This window comes from Ochotona curzoniae, unplaced genomic scaffold (genome assembly GCF_017591425.1).
Source record: "Ochotona curzoniae isolate NIBS_2020 unplaced genomic scaffold, NIBS_Ocur_1.0 contig_1, whole genome shotgun sequence".
NCBI classification, from domain to species: Eukaryota; Metazoa; Chordata; class Mammalia; order Lagomorpha; family Ochotonidae; genus Ochotona; species Ochotona curzoniae.
In genome coordinates, this window is record NW_024464918.1 from 3,319,632 (window position 1) to 3,346,937 (window position 27,306).

Consider the following 27,306-nt stretch of genomic DNA (forward strand, 5'->3'; position numbering starts at 1 on the left):
TCCTCAGGCGCCGTGCCTGCCCCGCGCGTCCGGAACCGAAGGCCTAGCGTGGAGGTCGCAGAGCTTCTCGAAGTCCGCTCTGTTCACACAACAAGGAAGGAGATGACGACCCTGCTGTGTCGCCCTTTAAGAACAACCCCCCAACCCCCGCACCCACCCCCAACATTCGAGAAGGGCGACACGGGCAGAGGTGAGGGGCGCTGAGCAAAGCATCGCGAGAGCCACCCGCCCCCTTCAGCTTCCTCCTCTCGCAGTTGGCCGGCCGGAAGAAAGGAGGTACCTAGCACCTCGGCCCCCGCCTCCCAAGGCCGCGCGGGTCTCCGGCGGCGGCCAATCCACGGGCTCCTTGTAGGCCGCGGTGCAGGGAGCCAATGGCAAGTCGCGGCGCGCGCAGAGCCTCCCTTCATCCCACACTGGCCCCCTCCCTTCCGCCCGCCGCCTTCCACTCCGCCCCTGGTGGAGGAAGTGATGTCACAGGCCCCATGTGAGCGGATTGCAACACATGCAGCTGCCTGGAGAGAGCGAGCCGGTGTCCTACGTCAGAGCCGCCGCCGCGGAGCCGCCGCCGCCGGGGAGGAGCAGCCGCTGCCGCCCAGGACTGGGCCCTTAGGTAAGTCGGAGGGAGGGACGAGCCGAGCCGAGCCGGCCGGCGGGCCGCGCGGGATGGGTCGGAGAGGAGGGCCGCTCGGGGGTGGCGAGGAAGGGGGCCGCTCTGCCCCAGCGGCGGCGCTAACTCTGTGGTCTTGGTGTCTCCGGGCCCCGCCGGGCCGCTCTAGGGAGGAGGAGGCGAGAAGATGGCGGACGACCCCAGTGCTGCCGACAGGAACGTGGAAATCTGGAAGATCAAGAAGCTCATTAAGAGCTTGGAGGCGGCCCGCGGGTGAGCGCCGCGTCCGCCCCCCTCCCCCGTGCCCTCTCGGTTCCCGGACCCCTCGGGATGGCCGCCCCCGCGCCGCATGGCCGGATGAGGAGGACCAGGCACTGGCCAACTCCCGCCTTCTGGACCTCCGGGTAGCAGCCCCTGACTCGGGGGCCGCGGGTGGGCGCGGTTGGCCTGGAAAGGGGTCTTTGCCTCTCGTAGGGGTCCGGGCCCCGCGCTTTCCGGGAGCTTGGACCCCCTGACTCCTCTGCTTCTACTTTGGTGTCCTTCTCAAGCCCTTTCGTCCGACTCCTCGCCCTCGAGGTTCCAGGTGCCGCCGCCCTGGAGTTGGGTGCTCGGTGGAGTTTTGAAAGAGCTCGGCCTGCCTTACCGAACGCCCTGCCCTGATTTCCTCCCTTTCTCTCCCTTCGTGATCTTCAGCCAGGACTCGTTAAAATGGCCACCCCCTCCTGGTGTCCCGAGGCTGGAATGGGTGAAGTTTGGATGAGACAGGGAGGAGAGGTGACCGGACACATCATTCTGATCTCTCTGATGTGTCCGGGTCTTCCACATATCTCCTAAGAGGACTTCCGCAAGTCTTGTCATTACCCTCTTGGAGCTTCCTGGTTTTAGGTCTTTCCAGGACCGGCCTATAAGTTAAAAACTGCCAGCGTGTGTGGGATGAAGCGTTGGGTAAGATAGATTTTCCTTTTTTGCTGATAAATCTGTATATGTATATCCAGGACATAACAGTAGTGCCTCGTGGCCTTTCTCTGGAACTCGAGGATGTCACTCAAGAGGTGCTTGTTGAGATTCAGAGGCGACTTAAGTGGGTTGCAGGTCTTGGCTGGTGAGTCTTGATAACAAACTGTAGATGTGTCCGTTGTGGAAAAGAGTAGGGTGGATTACAGTGAGAGATGTGTGCTTTTTTTTTTTTTTTTTAAACGTTTGTCATTTGAGAAAGGTGTGCCAATGGTCTTCTTGTTTCCTCAATTGATCACTTTAGTTTGTTCTTTTCTGAGTCTTAGAAACTTTTTTGCTTTCAGGAAGTGACTCCCCATCCCGTCCCGCCCCCCCCCACCCCTCCCCTAAAAGCATTTGGAACATTTTGTGTTGATATTTCTGAGCATTAGAATAACTCTGTGGTTTGCCCCCAGGCCATGTGGAAAGTTGATTTCAGGCCAGGAGTTTGACATTCTGGTTTTCAACCCAGGTATCGCTGAGGAGTAGGTTTGCAATGTTGGCATGACTACCTCTCTAAGCTCTTCACTGTTCATTTCTGAAAATGCATGTGCTTATTTCTACTGCAGAGCCAGGTTTGACTGGCTGGTTTCTCTGTGGTGTCTTGTTCCTAATAATAAATGAGCAGCAGTTCTTTTCCAGGTTAGGCTTTTGGAAGTTTGGTCTTATTCTGTGATTTGGACTTTGGCTCACCCCTTTGGTTTGCTGGAGAAATTATGAATTTAAGATAAAGACTCACTTTTGTTCCTTGCTTAGCTTTTTCTTTGGATTTTATAGAATATTCACAGCAAGTTAAAGATCTTAACAGATACACTGTAGCATGAACGTTTGGTCCCAAAATGTGAGAATTAGGTACAGAAAGGATAATATAGGTCATGACCCATTATAATACATTACCAGGTTCTTTGGTTTTACTAAAATCTGCTGGGTTATTTGAATTCTCAATTGGCTTTTCGGGATTGTTGAGTTGATTTGGATGTCACCTGTGAGTTTCTTCTTGTGACTTTGATTTGGCGACACATTCATAGTTTAGTATTTGCACACATTGTTTCTCTGAAACAGCTTAAAACATGAATTTATGACTTATTTGTTTGTTGTTTGAGTGAAGAAACATTAACAATAACTGCTTAATAAGTAACAGCATTCCTTTCTAATGCTTGGTGAAGGAAGCTCATTCTTAAATTTGCTCCAAGCCATATTACTTAGGGACTTGAAAATTTTAAACCCCTCTTTAACTTTTGTACAGTTTTTTTTTGTTGTTGTTGTTGTTGTTATTGTTAGCAAAGTTCCAAGAAGTTTAAAGCACGCCTAAAAATGAGTACTTCAGGAACACTTTGTCTTCCAAATGATAGTATTTGAACATCTTAGATAGACTTTAACTGTCTAAAATTACTGAGATACTCCTCTGAACAGATAACTCATGTTCTGTTCTGCTTCTAGCCAGAATTTGGTTGCATCTTGATCCTGCATGAAAGTCTAAAATGTTGGCAATCTCTGAATGTTGATCAGGAGGTCAGAAGCTTATTCTCTGTGTCTTGGAAGTTTCCTATTATGCATGAATTTCTTTTGGGAAATGATACTTTCATTGCTGGATTGTGTTAAAGTTAGCGTACAGTGAAATGTTTCTTTAATACAAAAATATTTTCAGGAGACTTGTATTGGACTTTGAAGAGAGAGAGTGTTAAGGCACACCATGTGAGTTTGCAGAACAGACTGAGGTTGTGTTTAATCATGGTTATTAGCACAAGGTTTCTGAAACTTGGTGGTGGGTCGTAAGAATTGTTTTAGTGATGTAAAAGCACACTCTGACTCTTGCTCCCCAAGCGGTGTGGAATAATTGGCATGAGAATCAAGGTTTGTTTTTAACACTAGTTTTGAAGATATGTTAGAGTAAAGAATTTTGAAATAAAGATTACCAAAACAGAATGTAGTGTTTAAAACAGGGTCACCTACAAAATGGTCTCACTAATAAAATACGTCTGAGCAGAGTGAAGAATCTTGGTGACACAATTTTTGAGCGCTTAGTATGTTGTAGGTTCTGTTCTAGGCTGTGCTTTGTCAGTCTCACAACAAGTATTGTCACCATTTGAGAGGTTTGTGTCTAAATCTCCCAAAAGTGAGGGCGCAGAACATGGAATGAGTGTGCCATATTGTTTGTTTTCAAAAAGAAATACAAAGCTAAGTTACTAAAAATGGAATCAGAGCTGTAATGAACTGTAAGACTGTGGAAGACATTTAATAGACCTAATTATTAAAACGGGGAGTTTACCAGTGTTCTGTTTGGTAACCAGCAGTATATTTAATCTTCATTGAGTTGAAACAAAAGTTACATGTACCTGACTTTTTTTCATCTACGCCTGGTTAAATTTTAGTGTGTGCTCTCCTGTTCAGCTATGCTTGAGCCCTAATTGAAGTGGGGGATAGTTTGGCCCTGCTGACGAGTGCTCCTGGTATCCTCTCCAAATTGGCCTAGAAAGACAAATGTGTTCATAAATCAGAACTGGAACTAAAGCAGAGAAAAAAAAATAAAACTTGTGAACATGTGTTTTTTCTCCCGTAGAAATACTGTTGGAACGATTTATAGTTCTCGGGTCCAGCACCTGTCCTGACCAAGGATAGTCGTGAATGTGATAAAGAAACTGTTAATTTCAATTAACTGATGTCTGGGTGTTAGAATATCTTTACACTTATGTTCTCTGGAGAACCTTATGTATTTAAGTTAGAAATTGTTGATATCTTGGCCAAAATAGAAATTTTCTGATTATATGTGACACTTTACTGCCCCCAGAAATAACTGAAAAAATCTGTACAAGTAGTTAACATTATGTTAAATTGAAAGCTAATTTTGTGAAATAATTTCGTAAGATCTGAAATAATTTACACAGATTGTGTACATTTTAAAAACTACATAGTTTAAGCATGTAAGATAGGTTTGCTTCCTCATACAAACCTTGTTGATTGATAGAACATTCACCTTAATGACAAGGGGAATGTTGTCACTAAGCTACAGGTACTGATCTTTATGTCTGGATATCCTTGTAGGACTGATACCTCGTAGTCTACCTACATAGTCCCTGCAAGGTTCAGACTGTTTATAAAGTCAGATTTACAAAGATAAGGAGAGACAGAGAAAGATCTTCCAACTGTTGCATTCCCCTAGTAGCTACAATGTCTGGAGCTGCGCCAGTCCAAAGCCAGCAGCCAGGAGCTGCTTCTGGGTCTCCCATGCAGGTGCAGGGTTCCAAGGCTTTGGGCCATCCTCCGTCGCTTTCCTAGGCTGATGCCCATATGGGATCCTGGTGCATGCAGGGCGAGGACTTTAGCCAGTGGCCTACCATGCCAGGCCCAAGGTTTGAACTCTTGACAGAAGACTTTTTTTTTCCCCTCATGTCTTCTCTTTTTGCTTCCTCCATTTAATCACTGTAGTTAGATGAAAGACCAACTGAGAGAAAAGTCAAGAATTCGATTATTTTAAGTTTTATGAGAGGAGATGAGCCTAGAACTGACAATTGTGGAGGTCTTTGTGATCTGTGGCACTACCTATTTGAATATATAGCATATTATTTTTTCCTAAGCTTTGATTTCCCTGTGTGTGAGACTGTGGACCATGATCTTAGTTTGGGTGGTTACAGTCAAGATACTGAGTTAAAAATGACTAGCACCATAGAATGCTCTATAAATGCTGGGTCTTCCATTTTTGTGTTTTCAGTAATCCTTTAGAAGCAGTCTACTGGAGAATTTTATTATTAAAGGAGTCAGGGTGCCAAGAAAAAGTCTGAATGATGATTAAAGGAAGGAAAAAGCACAGAGGAAAGAAGAGAATAGTATATGTGATAGGATGTGGTGCTGTTCCTCAGCTCCAAGTGTCATGGGCTGCCTGCCTCAACTAGGAACCAGTACTAATAGCCCTTGTATTCTGGCTTGCTGTTCTGTGCACAGTGGACCTAATGAACAATTACTCTCTTTGAATTTCAACTCTTGACAGACTTCTCACTGTAACAGCAGATAGATTTCCCCTCCCAGCAAAGGAAGGCTTACTCTGGACACACTCCTAGGTAAGCAGGAGTACCTAATTAGAATGCCACATCAGGTAGGTGACAATGTAGGTTACAGATTTACCCCGACTTCCTCACATACTTAGCAATTGAATCCTTTTCACAAAGTGCCCTTTTTCTTTGAATGTGAGGTTGAGAATATACACAGTGGAAAGGAGGAATTTGCCTTCCTACTACTGGATCTGTCCAGCTGGAAACTTACACAACAGAATTTTCTTCTTGAGTCCAGCCCTATTTTTCAGGGATCTCAGAATAGAATCTTCTCCTAGGATACATTCTGTAGGTGTCTTTTAATTCTTTACCAGCAGTCTGCTGTGTTAGCAAAGGGGAGAGAAATGAGAGATTCAGCGCTCTTTTCCAATAGGCTAGAAATTATGAGGCTTCTCGCTAGGGTACTCGCCTCAGCATGATGAGACTCCCTCTGATAACAGCTGTATCTTACCGCACTGGACACATTACGAACTGTCTTTATTCTCGACAGGGCTTGACCTTTTCAAAAAGATCACCTTTAGAAGAGTGATTCTAGTCAAAGCACATCAGGTATTTTCTCCCAAAACCCATCTAGGTGTATGAAAAATTAAGCAGATAAATGCATTTTTACTGTTAACTGGTTTCTGTGAGTTAGCTACTGGACATTTTGGAAGAAGTCTGTAAAACGATGAGGACCTTATCTGCGGTGTAATGCTGGAGCAGTAATATAAACCGTTTCTAGCTTCATACTGCTAAGTATAGGATAGCATTAGCACACATTGAACAAGTTTGATTCAGAGGATTGTGATTGTTAGTGAAGCTTTGATCCTGCACAAGGAAAAGAAATGATTAAACTATTCAGGCAAAGTGTGGCAAATTTCCTAGGCAAGGTCTGGTCAGTGTTAAAAAAGTGTTACTTTGAGCATTAGTTCTGTTTGGTTGATACAACCACGTAGAGGAGAACTGCCAGTGATGTGCAACTTTGAAACTGATTAAAACTCATTCTTGATTAAAAGACAGCTAGCCTAAAATTAGATACCAAAGGTTTGTGTTGGTTTTTGGTAAGCTGTCAGGTTATTGAACAATGCAGAGCATTTTACATGTGTGTATCTTGTTGGTAAAGTTGGCATGGCAAAATTTAAGGCAACCCTAAGAACTTTTTTAGCCTAAATAAATTCTGATTTATAAAAAATGAAAATGCAACTTATCCTGAAGCATTAATTCCTCTGTCTCTGATTTTTTTTTTTTAAGTGAAAATAGGTTTGGTGTGTGTTATTTTGTTTTGGTTTGGTTTGGATTTTTTTTTTTTTTTTTGCTAGTGCTATTTTCTACTGTGATTTGTTGAACAAAGTAGATCCTCAACAGAGACACAGGTGAGAGGTTCAGACCTGAGATGTTTTTATCAATTACTGAAATTCGTTTTCTAAGAATAATCACAGCTATGCAAAGAAAACTATTGCCATTGTGAACCTAACTGTTGATCCCAACTATTGTGCCACACTAACTTGCTCTTAAGAAATAGTTTATTTTACTAAATAGGAATATCTAATTCCTTTCTGAAAGGGGACTCTTGTCTAGGGAGATTTTTAAGTTACTAGGGAGGAGCAGATATACTAAGCCCAGGGGCAGAGACAGAAGGAAACCCAACGTTATTTACGGGTCAACCCTGGTCAACCCTGGGAAGAATTTAGGTGCTGCATGTATTTATTCTTACCAGTATCAGTGGTAAGGAAAATAACATGTTGCCAAGTGCCTGGCCAGAAGGCTGTTTGTGTATTAGATTAATAAGAAGGCTCTGACTTTTGCCTTACAGAAAAGTACTTCAGTTGTTGCCAAGGAAGTAAAGACTTTACCATTTATAGAGTTCCACGTAAAACATTGATAATATGTTCGACACACACACTACCATGCTTGCTGTTCTCTGCACTGTTAGGGAAACATGAAAGAAATTTTCCACCTTTTGCTCCTCCTTAGTGGAATATTCCACAAGGCCAGTTTTGTAAAATTATTTTATTTACTTTTTAAAGATAAAGTCTAAGCCTGTATTTATAACAAAAATAATTTTCCACCAGAAGTGTGTTTTGTTTTAGATGACTGCCTGGTTTCTGTGTTTTTGAAGATTAAATGCCATAATACAAATTTTTATGTAGGGTCTGCTGACATCTAAGTTATTCTGAACCCTATTGTAGAGGCTGTTTTAAAGTCACTATGTAGGTTCTTGGTAGTTTTCCTATCTCATAATAGCATCTGACCCTAAAGGTAATTGCATAAGCCAGTTTTCAGGCAACTTTCCTCACCTGGTTTTTTGTTTTGTTTTAAGATTTATTTTATTTTCATTAGGAAGTCAGATATACAGAGAGGAGAGACAGAGAGGAAGATCTTCCGTCCAATGATTCACTCCCCAAGTGACCCCAACTGCCTGTGCTGTGCCCATCTGAAGCCAGGAGCCAGGAGCCTCTTCCAGGTCTCCCACGCGGGTGCAGGGTCCCAAAGCTTAGGGCCGTCCTCAACTGCTTTCCCCGGGCCACAGGCAGGGAGCTGGAAGGGAAGCGGGGCTGCCGGGATTAGAACCGGCGCCCATATGGGATCCCGGGCGTGCAAGGCGAGGACCTTAACCTCTTGCGCCACCGCGCCGGGCCCTGTAGGCAGATTTTTAATTGGTATTTTATTCGGTGGTTGAGAATAAGTGTCTGGTGTGTATATAGCAGAGAGCAGACATTGTTTTTTGGGTTTTGTTTTTGTTTTTAAGATTTGTTTAGTTACTTGAGAGGGGGAGTTAGAAATCTTCCATTTGCTGGTTCACTATCTAAATGGTCAAATTTGTTGGGATTTGGCCAGGCTGAAGCCAGGATCTCGCATGTGGATCTCCTACAAGGTATAGAGCCCCAAACTCTTGGGTCATCTGCTTTCCCGGGTGCATTAGGAGTTGAACAGTTGGGATGCTGGTGGCTTAACTTATAGCACCACAACACCAACCCCAACAATGTCTTTTTTTTAAGGTTTATTTATTTTTATTGCAAAGTCAGATATACAGAGAGAAGGAGAGACAGAGGGAGATCTAACATCTGATGGTTCACTCCCCAAGTGACCGCAACAGTCAGAGCTGCGCCAATCCAAAGCCAGGAGCCAGGAACAACTTCTGGGTCTCCCACATGGGTGCAGGGCCAAGGCTTTGGGCTGTCCTTGACTGCTTTCCCAGGTCACAAGCAGGGAAGTTGAGCAGCCAAGACACAAACCCATGTTTGATATGGGATCCTAGTGCTTACAAGGTGAGCATTCAGTGATTGTGCTGGGCCCCTTAACGGAAGAACTGGATGTAGAGTTCAGTCTAGATAGTATTTAGTGTTTAAGCTACAACTTGACATCTTAGAGATGTCATCTTATTAATACAGAAATATTATAGAAAATGTGACCCATTCAGGTAATTTGCCTTAGGTCACATGGTCATTAGATAATAGGATAGGATATTAAGCCTGAATCTGCCTGATTTCAAAGCCTCTGCTTCTCTTTTGTTCCCATATTGAAATCACATCAAAATGATTGTTTTAAGGCAGATGTTTGGCCCCGTGCTGTATGGGAGCACTTGGGTTCTTTTCCGTTTCATTCCCTGAGTCCATCTTTCTGTTAACACAGATCCTGGCAGGCAGCACAATGGCTCAGATAGTCAAGTCTTTGCCACCACATGGGAAACCTGGATTAAATTCCCAGCTGCATTCAGGCATTTGGGGCGTGAACCATTAGATTGGAGTACTGTGTGTCTAAGCCACTCAAATAATTAAAGAAGTTATTAAAGTCTATATATCTACCTGTTAAAAGAATGAAAATACAATATTTTAGGTTTATATACTTCATGAAAGAAAATTTGAATAAACCTCACTGCTTTATATATGTAAGATTTGCTCATTAAGATTTATCTATTAGAGGGCCTGGCGCGGTGGCGCAATGGTTAAGGTCCTTGCCTTGCACGCCCGGGATCCCATATGGGCGCTGGTTCTGTCCCGTCAGCCCCGCTTCCCTTCCAGCTCCCTGCCCGTGGCCCAGGAAAGCAGTTGAGAACGGCCCAAACCTTTGGGACCCTGCACCCGCGTGGGAGACCCGGAGGAGGCTCCTGGCTTCGGACCGGCATAGCATCGGCCGTTGTGCTCACTTGGGGAGTGAATCATTGGACGGAAGATCTTCCTCTCTGTCTCTCCTCTCTGTATATCTGCCTTTCCAATAAAAAAATAAATCTTTAAAAAAAAAAAAGAAGTGAATTTAGTTTTCTTTAAAGGAAAAAGAAAAGGGAGACTCATGATAAGTAATTTTTAACACAATTCAAAGGAGAATCTTAAGACTAATTTTGAATTAGTGTTTCATTAGCAGCTTGATAGAACCTGACAGAACAGTTATTTCACAATCTACACTTGTGAACTGGGTTTCAAAATGAAGCCTTACGACAACTCCATGCTCCTAGGTGTGTGTGCTCTGCTTTGCCCCCTCTGGAATGTTACAGGAACTGTGCTGTACAGTGAGATTGTGTAATAAATGTTTATCTTCTCAACCTATCTGCAGTGGAAAGTAAATAAAGGCTTACCTTACCTTAAAGTCATGGCTTGACCCTCCACATGATTAGCTTGCTTTAAGGATTGCCTTCATATTTTGGACCACTCTTAATTTGCGCCAACATACTCCATAGCCTTAAACTTTCTGATCTTTTAGGATTTGGTGTCTATCTTCAGCTTTAAGCCTTCACCACAGCCTAGGCAGTTGAGACTGGGCCAAGCCAAAACCAGGAGTCTGGAACTCTGTCCATCTCTGCCATATAGGTGCAGAGCCCAAGGAATTGGGCCTTCTTCCAACACTTCCCTGAGCTTATTAGAAGGGATTTGAAATGGTGCCCATATGGGACACTGGAATCAAAGGCAGCTGCTTAACCCACTGCACTATAATACTGCTCCCTACTCCATCCCATATCCTTCTCACTTCATTCTTTTTTAGATTTTTTTTTAAAGATTGATTTATTTTTATTGCAAAGTCAGATATAGAGAGAGGAGGGGAGACAGAGAGGAAGATCTTCCATCCGATGATTCATTCCCCAAGTGACTGCAAGGACCGAGCTGCGCCAATCTGAAGCCAGGAGTCAGAAGCTATTCCAGATCTCCCACCCAGGTGCAGGGCCCCATTCCCTTGGGCTGTCCTCAACTGCTTCCTCAAACCACAGGCAGGGAGCTGGGTGGAAACTGGGGGCCACCAGGATTAGAACCAGTGCCCATATGGGATACCAGCACATGCAAGGCGAGGACTTGAGCCACTAGGCTACCACACTGGGCCCCTCACTTTATTCTTTACTGACACCTCTGTGCTAGTTAAGTAGGAAACTACTCTGTAAATAAGGAAAAATATTTAAGCTTTATTTAAAAAAAGAAAAAAGCTGAACCCTGTGCCTGGCACAGTAGAGCCTGGTAGTTAAAGTCCTTCCCTTGCCTGCTCCAGGATCTCATATGGTGCAGATTCTGATCCCAGCAGCCCCATTTGCCATCTTATGAATTAATCCCTACATAGAAGACAGGTAGGTGGCACCTAGAATTAGGATCATGTTTGAAGTTGAATTTTCCTGCCACATGTTACTGGTCTATCCCAAAGGAATCACACAGAAGGTTTTTCAGGCTTTTGATTTTGGAAGTGTAGCAAATGTTTGTAGTGACAACAGAAGCAGCATGGTTGTAAATTTCCTGATTCTTGAGTCTGCCAAGAGTCCTTGCCTCCCTATCCAAGGGGTGGCAGCAGAGCGCACCCTACTCTCCTGTGTACTGCTTCTCTGATCAGAACTTGGGGTTAATTGGGGAAAATGTCACAAAGGCTACAAACCAGCCTTCTCGATTTTAGGCAGACACACCAACAAAACAGTTCTGGTATTAAAGAAGTAACTTGGCAATCTGAGACTATTCATAATGAAAGAGTTGAATATCCAGTTTGCTTGTAAAGGAAATTCTACTTAGAAACTCTGCAAAGTTTACCACTAAGTAAGTTTCCTGGAGTCAGTGAGCTCTCTTCTAATGGAAATAAATGAAGAGAAGGAACCATGGAGAATGTATTTTGAAATATGTTTGCTATGTTAAAATGAAACAATATTTTTTATCAGCATGTGGAAAAATAAAGATGAATTGCAGTACAAAAAAAAAATAGAAACTCGTGTAATTTTCCCAAAAAACATTTGGGGGTTGGGGGGGGTTGTTTGTTTGAAAGGCAGAGTAGGGACTGACGTGGTGGTTCAGCAAGTCAATCCTCCGCTTGTAAGTATCACATGTCATATGGATGCTGGCCTAAGAAAGCAGTGGAGGATGGCCCAGGTTCTCTTGGGCACCTGCACCCATGTGGCAGACCTAGACGAAGATATTGTCTCCTGGCTCAGAGCAGCTCGGCTCCAGCCATTTGGGGAATGAATCATCCTTTTTCTGTGTGTCTCTCTCCTCTCTGTAAATCTCATAAATCTAATTTTTAAAAATCACAGAGTTCCATTGGTTGTTCTCTGGTTCATTTCTGAAATGACCCCGGTACCTGGGACTGAGCCAGACCAAAGACAGGATTTTGTCCCACATACATGGCCAGACCCCAAGGGCTTGGGTCATGTTTTGTTGCTTTCCCAGGCCATGACCAGGGAGTTGGATCAGAAGTGAAGCAGCAGATTCTCAAACCAGTTCCTATAAGATATAGTGGTATCACACTTGGTAGCCCAACCTGCTGCTCCACAATGCTTGTTCCCAGTTTCTTAACATGAATTTTCCACAAACTGCAAAAACACCCATCAATATGCATGATACCAAAGTTTTGCACTATGGCTGGCTGTGTGGCATGATGGGTAAAGCTGCCACCTGAAGTACCAACATCCCATTTAGAGGCTGGCTGGAGTCCTGGCTGCTCTTCTGAGCAAGTCCCCTGCTAATGAGCCTAGGAAAGCATTGGGAGGTGGTCCAAGTACAGGTGAGAGACTGGGAAGAAGCTCCTGGCTGCTGACTCCAGGCTTTGGACCAGCACAGCTCTGGCCATTTGGAACCATTCATGGAATCTACCAGCAGATAGAATATCTTCCTGTCTGTCTCTGTGTAATTCTGGCTTTCAAATAAATATTGAGAAAGAAAATTTATACCAAAAAGAACTGACCATTTAATCTTTTTTCTTTAATTTTCTCTAATTTACTGCGGGGCAGAGAAATGGAGAGCAAATTGCTGGTTTTACAACCCAAATGTCCACAGTTGCTGAGGTGATCTAGGCTAGAATATGAGTGGCAAGGACCCTAAACATTACTTCCTGTGGTCTGTTAACAACGAGCCAGTGTGAAAGCCAGTCAGACCTGTCAAACCCAGGCACTCTGATCTGGAATGTTGGCATCTTTTTTAGAAAATGATTTTTTTTTTTTAAGGTAGAAGGAGACATACTTTCCATCTCCTGGTTAACTCTTAAATGCCTGGAACACAGAATTCAAATGTTTGTCTCCTGTGTGGGCAGTAGAGCCATCATCAATTGCCTTTCAGGATGCACAAGAGCAGGAAGCTAGAACCCAAATCAGGCACCAAGATAAAGAATCCAGTGTCCCAAGCAGTGATTTAACCACTGTGTTTCTATCTTTTCAATTCCAATTTCTCATGAACTTTTTAAAAGTTGCCATAGGACCTCATTTCATACACTCTTAAGATTTCAAACACTTGTAGGCTTTGTTGTGTTTTAAGCTGTATAGGAGTTCTTATGTCTTACTGATCTCACAGTGCTGCTTCCAGTCTTAGGAGTTACTTGGCACTTGGTTCATTTGATTGGACCTAATTTCCTGGTTTCTTGCCAGCTTTCAAAGAATTCTGGGATGTGTGAAATTCTATTAGAATTGACATACTGAGCTACTAAATTAAGGGGGAAAAAAAGAGGCATTTCTGACAATCTTCCCAATTTTCTTTACTTACACCCCACCTGCTTTCCCAGAGCACTAATAATTCTAACTTTCAAAAGTTGTTACACTTTTCTACAGAGATGTTATATAAAGATCTCCGGAAGTAGTATTCCTTAACAGTCAAGTAGAACACCGGTGTAAATTGATACCAGATCACATCAGAGCTGATGAACTTTTGCCTTCACTATTTATTTAAGTTGGTTCCATGGTCATGAACCTAGATGTGAATTAGGTTAGATCTGGGGCTTAACTTATTTGTGATGAAGAGGTTAGAGTGCTCTGTCAAGTCCTGGCTGTTCAACTTCCCATCCCGATACTTGCTTAATGCACCTGAGAAAATAGCAGAAGATGGCCTAAAGCTTGAGCCTCCACCACTGAGGTAGAAAACCTGGATGTGGGCCTGGCACAGTAGCCTAGCAGCTAAAGTCCTCACTTAGAACGCGCCAGGATACCATATGGGTGCCGGTTCTAATCCCGGCAGCTCCACTTCCCATCTAGCTCCCTACTTGTGGCCTAGGAAAGCAGTCAAGGACGGCCCAAAACTTTGGGACCCTGCACCCGCATGGGAGACCAGGAGGAAGTTCCTGACTCCTGGCTTTGGATCAGCACGGCACTAGCCATTGCGTTCATTAGGGAGTGAATCATTGGATAGAAGATCTTCCTCTCTGTCTCTCCTCTTCCCTGTATATCTGACTTGGCAAAAAATAAAGAAATCTTTAAAAGAAAGAAAAAAAAAAAGAAAACCTGGATGGAATTCCAGATTTCTGGATTCTGCCAGGCCACTCTCTAGCCACTCTTTGGCCACTCCCAAAGTCATTTGGGAAGTGAACCAACAAATAGAAGATCATCTCTCTCTGTATGTATCCTTCTAACTCTGTTTTTCACAGTAAATAATTTTTTTTTTTTAATAGAGATGTGTGCCCAGCACAGTTAGCCTAGTGGCTAAAGTCCTTGCCTTGCATGCACCAGTATTCCATTTGGGTGCTGGTTGGTTCATGTCCTGGCTGCTTCACTTCTGTGGATGGAAGATCTTTTCTCTGTTCTCTGTAATCTGCCTTTCCAATAAAAATAAATAAAATTTTTTTAAAACAAATTAATCAGGACTGGTGCTCTTGTGCAGCAGGCTGGCATCACATATGGGCACCAGTTCATTTCCCAGCTGCTCCACTTCAAATCCAGGTCCTTGCTAATGTGCCTGGGGAAGCAGTGGGTGTTGGCTCAAGTTCTTGGGTCCCTGCTACCCACACGGGAGACCTGGAAGAAGCTCCTGGCTCCTGGCCATTGTGATCATTTGACAAATGAACCAGCAGATGAAAGACTTTGCTCTGCCTCTCCCACTCTGTAAGTAAGCCTTTCAAATAATTTTGAAAAAACATTATCTGTGTGTTAACTTCAGTCAGACGGATAACTATACACAGGCATCTCTTCCCTTCTGTCAGGCGCTTGGTGTTCACAGAATGAGATAGAAATTTCATAACTGTAAATTCCTAATTTCTTTTTCCCACTATTGAAGTGTAATTAGACACTAAATATTTACATGTTTTTGCCATGAATCTGGATTTATTTTTATTGGAAAGTCAATTTTACAGAGAAAAGCAGAGACAGAAAGATTTTCCATCCACTGGTTCATTCCAACTGGTTGCAGCAGCTGGAGCTGAACTGATCCAGAGCCAGGAGCTTCCTCCAGGTCTTCCACACAGGTGCAACGTTCCAAGGCTCCCTGAGCCACAAGCAGGGAACTGGAAGGTAAACGGAGCAGCTGGAACATGAACCAGTGCTCATATGTGTACCTGGTGCATGCAAGACGAGGACTTCAGCCACTGGACTACTGCACCAGGCCCTAGTCATGGATGGATGGATGATTTGAAGGGCAGTGTCACTGAGAGAGAATCTTCCATCCACTGGTTCACTCTCCCAGTGGTCACAACAGCCATTAGCTAGACCAACCCAAAGCCAGGAGTTGTTTGTCAGGTATAAGAGCAGGGAGATATATGGGATGCTGGTGCTGCAAGAGGTGTCTTTAACATGCTGTATAACAGTGCTGGCCCCAGGGAATTTTTTTTTTCCCCCTCTGGAAAATGTTGCCTTATGGTAGTATGGCATTTCCTACTCGGGAACCACCCAACTGTAAGCCTGTGCTGTGGAAGCACCTCCTGGCCAAATTCTCTGCTAACATCCACTTGTCCTGACATCCTAGTGGGTTGGGATGCTTCCCATGAATTCCCTTCAAGTATCCTCCTTACATAATTAGTCACACTCATTATTTACTGAAATAACTAAACACTTAGTGATCTGAATACTGTTCCTAGCTCTGAGTAACACAAGTCCATAGCTTCCTGGTCACCTTGGCAGTGACTTATGTCATCCTTGAGAGGCATCTCAGGCTAACTCACTTCACAAAATTAACTTACACTCTCTAATTACAGGGTGTTTGAACCTCTAATGAGTTATTCCTTCTTCCACAGCAATGGCACCAGCATGATATCATTGATCATTCCTCCCAAAGACCAGATTTCCCGAGTGGCAAAAATGTTAGCAGATGAGTTTGGAACTGCATCTAACATTAAGTCCCGAGTAAACCGCCTTTCAGTCCTGGGAGCCATTACATCTGTACAACAAAGACTCAAACTTTATAACAAAGGTAATTTGAAGCTGGACTGTGTTTCTCTGCACTGTTTGTCTTGGTTGTATTTTCCACTTTGATCCTTCCATGGTGCTTTGTTCACTGGTGTTTCCTTCTGCCAGTTGTCGTTGATGTCTCTTTGGCCTTAGTTTCTTTTTAAGACTTTTTGTTTTGTTGCACTTTTTATTATTGAAAGCTAGGAAAAGATTATGCCTGCGAAAGTTAAGCATATTTATGTTTTATTTAAATGAAGGGGCAAGGAACAATAGACTGGGAACATTTAAAATGAGAGAAATTGTTTATGTTCTTTTCAGTACCTCCAAATGGTTTGGTTGTTTACTGTGGAACAATTGTAACAGAAGAAGGAAAGGAAAAGAAAGTCAACATAGACTTTGAACCTTTCAAACCAATTAATACATCATTATATTTGTGTGACAACAAATTCCATACAGAGGTAAGACATTCGAGCACAAAATATGTTCATCGCTCCAGAAAGGCGACCCACATCCACTGGCAGTCACTTAGCATCCCCTTGGTCACCACCAGCCTCTCAGCTCTAGGCAACCGCTAATCTGTTTCTTCATTAATTTGTTAGTGCTAGGCGTTTTACAAAATGGTGCCATACGGCTTGTGATTCTGTGATTGTGTTTTCAAGGTTCATCCGTGTGGTAGCAGGTATCCTACCACTGCAACTCTTGATACCAAATAGCATTTTATTATTCAGAAATGCTGCCTTTTATGTAGTTTATTCACTGTTAACATTTGGATTGCTTCTATTATTAAGCTACTGATTATACTGCTGTTAACATTCAAATACAAGTTTTTATATGATTATATGTTTTCACTTTTCTGAGGACATGCAGTTCCTGGATCATATGATAACTATATTTAGCCTTTTAAGAAATCGTTTAATTTTTTTTCTAAACTAATTTACTTTTTTTTTTTTCTTAGATTTATTTATTATTATTATTTAATTTGAAAGGTAGAGCTAAAAAAGAACCTTTCATCTGCTGGTTCACTCCCTAATTGGCCACAATTGCCAAAGCTGGACCAAATCAAACCCCTGAACCTAGAGCTCTTCCGGGTCTCCCATGTGGGTGCAAGGGCCACTTCTGCTCTTTTTCCCAGGCACTTCAGCAGGGAATTGGATCAAAAGTAAACCAGCCAGGACTCAAACCAGTAACCATACGGGATACCACATTACCAGCCCCCTGGCTATTTTCAGCAAGTGGAATAGCTGCCTGTGTGTGTGTTTGTGTGTGAGAGAGACACAAGAGTTATACAACATGTTTGAGGGAAGTGATTAGTTGAATTTGTAGAACTGGGTTAGGGACAAAGTATCAATGGGTTGCTCTTGGTCTCCATCTTTCCCTGTGTGCCAGTGTACTTTATAGTTTGATTTATGGCTCACAGTTGGTAAATTTTTTAGTTATGGAATTATAGGCTCCTTTTGTGGTAGGTTTTTTTTTTTTTCCTCCCCTCCCTCTCACCCCATGAAACTTTTGAGTGACAGAAGCTGCCACAAGATGAGATGAACTTTAGTGGTGCAAAGGGAACCTCATTAGAGTGACCTAAATCAGTCAACAGTAGAACAATCAGGATTCACAGCTGGCTGCTACTTCAGTCTCTTGCTTTTCATCAACCAACGGAAAAACATCTACAGTAAAATTAAAACTGACATTTGTCGACACAGTTTACAATGGGTGATTTTTGCTAACTTGACAGGAAGTCCAATTCCAGTTGGATCTTGGTCAACTGCATAGATGATCCAGGCTTTTTTTTTTTTTTTTTATGATTTTATTTTTATTGGAAAGGCAGATATACAGAGAGGAGAGACAGAGAGGAAGATCTTCTGTCCGATGATTCACTCCCCAAGTGAGCACAACGGCCCGATGCTATGCCGATCCGAAGCCAGGAGCCTCTTCCGGGTCTCCCACACGGGTGCAGGGTCCCAAAGCTTTGGGCCATCCTCGACTGCTTTCCCGGGCCACAGGCAGGGAGCTGGATGAGAAGCGGAGCTGCCGGGATTAGAACCGGCGCCCATAAGGGATCCTGGTCGTGCAAGGCGAGGACCTTAACCACTGCGCCACTGCGCCAGGCTCCAGGCCCCAGGCTGTTTTTCTTTTTCTTTAACTACCACAGGGATTTCACAGAAGAGGCTCTTTACCACTTTGTTCTACTACCTATATTGCTTTTTAGGAAAACAAGTGTTAAGTCTTGTTGGTTTGAGCGTTATCTTAACCTATGTTGTTTTCCAGCTAAACTAAGTTAGCCTTATTAATTCACCTAAGACTCAACTCTTCCTCCAAGGTACTGTCTTATCTTACTAGCTTTGTATATTATGGCATTAACTGATCTGGGAATAACTACAAGTGAATACAGTATGCTCTTCAACATTAAAAAAATATTTTTTAAAGATTTACTTATTTTTCTTGGAAAGTCAGATTTACAGAGAATCAAGATTTTCCTTCCCTGGTTCACTCCTGAAGTGGCCACAACGGCTGGAGCTCAAAGTCAGGAGCTTCTCCAGGTCTCCTACATGGGTGTAGGGTCCCAAAGCTTTAAGGCTATCCTCGACTGCTTTGCCAGGCCACAATAATGGAGCTGGAAGGGAAGGGGAGCAACTGGTACAAATCAGTGCTCATACTGGATCCCTGTGAATGCAAGGCGAGGAGTTTTGCCATTAGGCTACCATGCCAGGCCCTATACACATATACATCCTTTAATTACCTTTTTTTTTGGGGGGGGGGCCTTGGAAAGTAAGATCTAGAGAGAGAGGACAAGACAGACAGTTCTTCTGGGTCTCTCATGTGGGTGCAGGGTCCCAAGGATTTGGCCCGTCCTTTACTGCTTTCCCAGGCCACAAACAGGGAGCTGGATGGGAAGTGAGGCAGCCAGGACACAAACTGGCACCCACATGGGATCCCAGCGCTTGCAAGGTGAGAACAAATTGACAGGAAAAATGGAATTGGCCATTAGTTGTTGTGGAACTAGAGTTCTGCCAAGCCAGTAGTATTCAGATTCCATCATGGAAACATTTGTAAATCCCAATCTTTTAAAATATTTTGGGGAATTCTCAAGGACAGCAAAAATAGAGAGCTATATATGCTAGCACAGTTTTCTCATAAAATTGAAAGCATTAGCTGTAATACTTGATACTAACTGAACTTTTAGTTTAAGAAGCATTTACTGTTGGAGCTCCTTCTGCATTATTGCTTGTGGAGAACCCCAAATACTTGAGCTGTGGCATCCCAGGGTCTGAATTAGCAGGAAGCTGGATCGGTAACAACTGATATGAATGTCCTGAGAAATGTGCTAACCACTGTGCCATACACATACCACCCTCCCCCTCCCCCCCCCCCAAAAAAAAATTTTTTTTTCTTCTCATCATGTAAAACAAATTTTTAGGCCCTACTTAGAAAGTAACTCCTGCAGGGCCAGCACCATGACTCAATAGGCTACTCCTCCATCCACTCTGTAGTCCCATCATCCCATATGGGCACCAGTCATGTCCTGTGTGCACTACCTCCCATCCACCTCCCTGCTTATGGCCTGGGAAAGCAACAGGAAAAGGCCCAAAGACTTGGGACCCTGCACCCACGCGAGAGACTCAGAAAAGCTCCTGGCTTCAGATCAGCTTGGCTGTTGAAGCCATCTGGGGATTGAATTAACAGATGGAAAATCTTTCTGTCTCTTTCTGTAAATCTGGCTTTCCAATAAGAGTAAGTTTTTTAAAAATGACTTATTTTATTTTATTTATTTATTTTAAGTAAATCCTGGTGACGGCATCATGACATTTTGGTAGTGTACCAGTAAATGAAAGATCTTGTTCTCTATGTCTGTAACTCTGTGCTTCAAATAAATAACATCATTTTCCTCTCCCTCTAGCACCTGGTAACCACTATTAACTACTCTCAATACCTGATATGAGTAAAATGTGGGAGACCTGGAGGAAGCTCCCGACTCCCAGCTTCAGATCAGCTCAACTCTGGCCATTGCAGCCTTTTGTGGAGTGAACCAGTGGATAGGACACTTCTTTCTCTTCTATAAAATCTGCCTTTCCAATGAAAATAAATTTTAAAAGAAAAAAAAAAATCTGTATGAAGGCAAGTGTTGGGTGTATTGGTTAGGACATAATGTGACATCCACATCCTGTATCAGAGCAGTCCCAGCTCTTTTCCTAATTCTAGTTTCTTGCTAATATGCACACTGGGAGGTAGCAGGTGGGACACTCAAATAAATTCCCCCACCTCTCAGCTTTGGAGTGGTCAGCCTGTTACTAGTGTTTAGACAGTGAACCAGCAGATTGGAGAGGAGATCTGAGCCTCAGCCTTTCAAGTACACTTTTTTTAATTATTATTTACATTGCTTTTGTATTTACATACTTAGGTCAGGTATATTGAAGGGCTCTGCATAGTTACCATAGGCTATTATAACATCAGTTCAAGTTGGTCTGTGAAAATACATATGTATAGCTGAATTTTTTAGATCATGTTATCATAGCACTCAGACCATGATGAGTAGAATAAAGGGCTTTCCAGGTTTAGATCGTAACAGAGCTTTTGGAGTTTATCACGTGGTACTTGTGTTTGCTTTTCAGGCTCTTACAGCACTACTTTCAGATGATAGCAAATTTGGCTTCATTGTAATAGATGGTAGTGGTGCCCTTTTTGGCACACTCCAGGGAAATACAAGAGAAGTACTGCACAAATTCACTGTGGATCTCCCAAAGAAACACGGTAATATAGGAGGACATGACCCTGTTTCCCTTTTGCCTAATTGGGATGAGGGTGGTAACTTCAGATATAGAGTCATGCTGCACTTACTGGTACTAAGTTTTAGTAGTAGACAACTCTCTGAAAATGAGTAGCTATTTGTGTTCAACCTTTTGTAAAAGGAATGGTGTTTTTTTTTCCCCCCTTTGGATAACAGCATGAATGGCTTTGTTTTATCTCATTGCTTTAATTTGCAAGCCTTGTGTGCTTAATTGTCTTTTTCTCTCTTATCACTTCTGTGTCAAGGCAGAGGAGGTCAGTCAGCCTTGCGTTTTGCCCGTTTAAGAATGGAAAAACGACATAACTATGTTCGGAAAGTAGCAGAGACTGCTGTGCAGCTGTTTATTTCTGGGGACAAAGTGAACGTGGCTGGTCTCGTTTTAGCTGGATCAGCTGACTTTAAAACTGAACTAAGTCAATCTGATATGTTTGATCAGGTAAGTGAGAAGTAGAAATTCCAGTTTGTACATCTTGTGGAATGAGTGAGCTCTATATGAGCACCAGTACACACTGCTGGAATTGATGGTGATGCATTCTGTGGGTCAAAAACCTAGCTCTGAGTTATATAATGGTTAGCTACAGGGGTGGATTAGGAAAGAAAAGCAGCAAAACTCAGCAATATGACAGAGCTGATTAAGGCGTAATTGTTTAATCTAGAAGAATCTTCTGGTTCATGACAAAGGCTCAGCCATAATATTCCCAAGGAATTCTTATGGGGGAGATAGCAGTATGTTACCTGGTGTCACCAAAGACATTATCAGTGTTCTTAGGACCAATAGCTCCCCCTTTTGTTCCCAAGGTATTTATTTTTGGTTTACATCAGATGAATTATCTTATAATAGGTCTAAGAATGTGTCATGATTGGCTGCAAGAATTTGCACTGGCAGCATTTTGGAGTGCAGTAAGACTCCTCCACATTTAGACTTCAGTATCACAAAGCTAATCTTTATATGCCATTAAGAGGTAATGGGGTCTTGGTAATAAAGGCATTCTGAAGTAATAATGATTTTTCTTTATTGTATCAGAGGTTGCAATCAAAAGTTTTAAAATTAGTTGATATATCCTATGGTGGTGAAAATGGATTCAACCAAGCTATTGAGTTATCTACTGAAGTCCTCTCCAACGTGAAATTCATTCAAGAGAAGAAATTAATAGGTATCAGTGAAATACAACTACTTACTCTGTAACATGTGTTACACTTGTGTCTATGATTATATGAAACAAGATACTAAAAGGGTTTTTTTAGTGAGGTTTAATATTAATGTGCCTCTAATTTTAATCTTTAGTCATTGAGTCTGATAGGTGTGGCTAATTCATTTGTATCCACAAGGGGAAATATACACTCATCTCTTGATAAATATGGGGGTTGCTTAACAATCTTATGTATTTGTTACATATTCAGGCCAAAGTACATGTCAGCAACAACATAATTTGTCTCCCCCATATACATATCTTTGATCTGGGGTTGGTTGGACCTGCTGATTTAGAGATTAATTTATGCTTTATTGATGTATTGCTAATCACAGGACGATACTTTGATGAAATCAGCCAAGACACGGGCAAGTACTGTTTTGGAGTTGAAGATACACTAAAAGCTTTGGAGATGGGAGCTGTAGAAATTCTAATAGTCTATGAAAATTTGGATATAATGAGATACGTTCTTCATTGTCAAGGCACAGAAGGTATGAGAACTAGAAAATGGGCTTCAGTTTGGTAAGGACCTGGACTTTGATTCAGGAAGCCTAGGTGGAGACTAGATTGGACGGGATGGCTGATTCATAAGCAGTCAGAAGTCAGATCTGCTGCTCTTTCACCATTCAAAGAGACAGAACTCCCGTCTATTGGTTCATTCCCCATTTGCCCAAGTGGGTTGGTGGCAGGGTCTCAAGTATTAGAGCAATCATCTGCTCTCTATCTGGATGTGCATTGGCACAAAGCTGAAATTGGGAGCAGAACCAAGATTGGAATTTATGCGACCACGAGGCCAGACTGCTCACCTGAGGACCAATCTTTACTGTCTTACCTGGTTGACAGTGCATGCTAATGGAACGGAAGTTGATGTAATAAATCTTGGATCCCCTTCCTTATCCAATCAGTCTCACTTTGTAGGGTATACACTTGTTAGTCTATGACAGCCAGTTTAATTTATTGTTTTCCTCCCAATACTACAGAGGAGAAAATTCTTTATCTAACCCCAGAACAAGAAAAGGATAAATCACATTTCACAGACAAAGAGGTATGTGATTGTTTTTCTGGCTTAGTATACATACAAGAAAGCATAAATCTGGCAGTTACAGTGTCAGCTTCATGAAATCAAACATGTACTAATTGAATCAATGGCTATTTGAATCAATAGCTGAATCAATCAGCTCCTATCTACAGAACATTTAACTAATTGTGAGGACAAAGAGAATAAGTCTTGCTTAGTGCAACTTTTTCCTTCTTTAACTTAAGCATCCCTGTCGTTGAAATAATACAAAAGCAAAATTCTACCTTCGACACCTCTTCTGCTCTGAAACCTGTTCTGTGTTCTCTATGTATGTGTGTACAAATTTATTTGAAAGGCAGAGCTAGAGAAATCTTCCATTATCTGGGTCACTGCATAAATGGCAGCAACAGCTGGAGCTGGGCTGGTCTGAAGCTAAGATCATCGCAGGAGTCATTGGGCCACCTTCTATTCGTAGACCACTATTAGCAGGGAGCTGGATGAGAAACAGAGCAGTGAGATTGGAATTGACACCACATGCAGAAGCTCAGCCTGCTATGCCAAGACACTGACCACTGGACTTTGTTCTTTAAGAGCCGCTCCCAGAAGCAGTTCTGGCACATGTCTTCTGCTGAGTGGCTGCCACATAGATGCAGTGCAGCAGCCCGAGTGGAGAGTCAGCAAGAGTCATAAACCACTGTGTGTTCACATTTCATGACTGAGTCTCAAGCCCTATTTAGAATAGGCCCATAATTTCTCTCTTTGGATTATATCAACAGAAAGCAGGATTCTTGCACTTTCGTGCGTGCATGCACACACGCGCGCGCACACACACACAATGATTGAAGAGTGCCAAGTGATGGTAAACAGAAGAAATGAGGGAGCCAAGCCTTGCTGTGTCCTAATCCCTTGGTTTTTATATCTCCTGGTCATTCCCTACAGACAGGACAGGAACATGAGCTGATTGAGAGCATGCCACTGTTGGAATGGTTTGCTAACAACTATAAGAAATTTGGAGCTACGTTGGAAATTGTCACAGATAAGTCACAAGAAGGATCTCAATTTGTGAAAGGATTTGGTGGAATTGGGGGTGAGTAATAAATAAACTTAAAAACCAGGATTTCAAGACAGGCCTTTGCTGACAATACTGAAATACAGTGTTTCAGGTTAGCTGTGTTCATTGGCTCCTGAGGCAGGTTCTAGGGGCAGCAGGTGGTTATGCAATCCTTGATTCGTGCCAATTTTTATTCCATTTTTGCTTTCTGTAATTGCTCAAGACAGTTGGGATTCCCTTATGGAGATAACCCCTTAAACATAGGTAATTTTCTGTTTGATTTTATTTTCTAGGTATCCTACGGTACCGAGTAGATTTCCAGGGAATGGAATACCAAGGAGGAGACGATGAATTCTTTGACCTTGATGACTACTAGGTAGTCGACATGGGTCCGGCAAAACGTGCCTCACCCTCCAGCATCCAACCCAAGGAGCATACCCGTGGTGGAATCCAAACAGATCCCTGCCTTACAATTGGAACATTTCCAGAACTGAATCCATGAGCATTTGGATATTGAAAAGAAAACCGAAACAAAACCAGGCCCAACCCTACACTTTGGTTTGTCATGGTGTCAGCGCAGCAGCCTACAACTAAGTTCCTAAATGCCACTTGGACTATTTAAAAGAATTCCAGTTTTTACTTTTACTCGATGGTGAAATTGGTTGCTCTTGTATTTTATGAAAAAAAAAAATGATTTTTTTAACCTTCATACATAGAAGCAAAAATACTTTAACTGCTGTAAACCTTCAAAAGTTAATAGAAGTGAGATCATACTGGTTTGTTTCTTATTTTGATTGGAGAAAAATTAAACTGCTGCATTTCGCAGTGACCCATTTACATGGCATTCTCAGCTTAGACTGCATCAGAAGAAATACATGTGGTGAAATGTTGGAACCATTTCTCTCTTGGTCTCTGTTTAATGTTGAAAGGGTGAGCTAATAGGAGGCAATGTCAATCTCACTCCCTGACACTCTTCCTTTCCCTTCCAGACCCGTATCAAGGATGCAAATTGCATTGCCAGGTCAAACTGACTAAAGCACTTGGACCAGTGCACTCTTTACTTCCATGTATTTGGCAGACTTGTTTGGGCACAGCATTTCGGAGCCTCTTGTATCAGTTGCTTTAACAAAGGTCCCCTAATCCTAGCCTACTAGAAACCAGTCGGAGGTGGATATGATGGGGCTTCTGTGCTGTTGCTGGGATTGGGAGAAATAAATGCAGTTTCAGTGGAAGCAAAGAAATTTAAAGTTTATTTTGCTTGGGTCTATCCTCGGTAAAAGGGAGGTGGTTGTGTTCTCCTTGTGTTGGATGGCATGAGATTATGTGAATGTTTTGATTTTAAATGATCTGCAAGATTTTTTCACAGGAACGACAGACATGTATGACTGTGCATGTAATTATAAGCCCCTGACCTCCTGGTGGGGTTGGAGCAGCTGTTTCAAATGTGGGACTTTACAAGCACCTCACAGGAGAAATTATGAGAGTGGGGTGGGTCGGGAGGGGCGGGAAGGGATGGGACACAGCTTCTGGCCATGGACTTAACTATGTTAGATCCAGAAATTGACCTGAAACCCTGAAGCTTATGTTTCACAGCTGGACTGTCAGTAGGACTTAACCCCAGCTACCAAGCAAGGTCATGGCATGCTCGAGGTGGTCACAGCAAACAGAACATACGGGATGTGCCCAGAAATAGCAATGGGGAATAAAAGTGTACCAAAGGACCAAAGGTTTTAGAAGTCAGTTGGTATTACTCCCACACTGATTAGGGTCATGGGGTGCATTTGGTTTTTCAAATTGGGTACTCTTAACACTATAGTGCCTGACTGCTGTTCTTCACTGACTTGATTCAGTCACTTGTAGCTTTATTGGTCTGAACCATCTCTTTGTTCCCAGGTTACAGACCTGCCTACCGTTCCAATAATCCTGTTTCACTTGAATGAAGGGAGTATGTCTTAAATGTAAAGCTTGTGGTTCTCACTGTATTCAGAGGTCCAAATGACATGTTGATGCGTAACCTGTTGTTTCAACCCCCAGCAAGAAGAGTCGACTCTTTGGTGTTCACCAGCATGGGAGGCTTCACCGGCTTTTGCTTTGGGCTCTGCTGTTTATTTGCAGAACACCCAAGAGCGAGCTAATGTGCTCTGTTCACAACAGTACCTTTAGGGTTTTGCCATTGTAAATGGGTCTAATGTGATATGACAAGACCAGAGAAATTGGATGTAAATTTACATTTTTAAATATGCTTGTTGTTTCACATGATACATTTAGGGTATGCAGCTCCTTTTGTAGTTTTTATTTTTACTATTTAAGTTTGGAAATGATGCCAAATTTTGTATTTCTTTAATCAATGTGTTCTCTTCAGTGATATATATTGCATTATATATTGATGTGTGTATCAATATATACTGATATGTATTACACTTACACTTACAAACACAGAAATAAGGGGGTGAAAACCGTAGCCTTTGCATTCTCTATAGCCTCTGCAGAGAGATCCTAAGCAGCAAAATCTTGGTGTTGTGATGTACAGAAATGGAGAAGAGTATTAAACCATATTTAAGAATACTCCTGTGTGCTTGAGATTTTTTAGGACTGTTCCCAGAAAGATCTTAACTGTGGAGACAGTGTGTGAGTTCTCTGAGGCATATGTCAGATCACCAACAGTAACTTCCCAGCCTTAGATCTGAGTTGTTTTCCAAACATTAGCCCGTGGATGGACATATGCAAATGATGCCAAAAGTCACTGGAGAGATGGGACCTCAGCTAACTTGTAGTCCCCCTTCCCTCCTTTCCATACACTATATACATTGCTACCCTTCCTGCCCCAACTTTTAAGGTGTTTAAGTGTGTTGTTACATAACTCAGCATCCCCTAAAGGGAAATGGTGTGTCCTGTTTTTATAGGTGATCGATTTAATGGTGAAAGCAAAATTTCATCCCAGACCTAGTTACAAAATTGATGCTATTACTGCATCTGCTTGTCCTTGAGCCCTGTAATAGAATGGTCCAGCAGGCTCTTTGCTTCCTGTCCTGACTTACAGTGCATACCTCGTACTGGGTAGCCGAGTACTTGCCCCATCTGAGAGCAGAAGTTGCATTGGTCCAG

At 42.6% G+C, this 27,306-nt stretch overlaps 1 protein-coding gene across 2 annotated transcripts; it reads left to right on the forward strand.

The window, feature by feature from the left end:
* Positions 1–440: 440 nt before the first annotated feature.
* ETF1 (eukaryotic translation termination factor 1) lies at positions 441–26,766 on the forward strand. Of its 2 annotated transcripts, none has more exons than XM_040978380.1 (11): positions 441–610; positions 777–880; positions 16,009–16,184; positions 16,481–16,620; positions 20,767–20,905; positions 21,188–21,378; positions 21,967–22,096; positions 22,468–22,623; positions 23,113–23,177; positions 24,090–24,237; positions 24,495–26,766. In XM_040978380.1, exons 2-11 carry the CDS (start codon positions 795–797, stop codon positions 24,575–24,577), a joined length of 1,314 nt encoding a protein of 437 aa, XP_040834314.1. In that variant the 5' UTR covers positions 441–610; positions 777–794; the 3' UTR covers positions 24,578–26,766. The 2 variants fall into 2 exon arrangements, with proteins under 2 accessions (XP_040834314.1, XP_040834403.1); XM_040978469.1 differs by having other exon boundaries at positions 471–610; positions 777–1,011.
* The last annotated feature ends 540 nt before the right edge of the window (positions 26,767–27,306 follow it).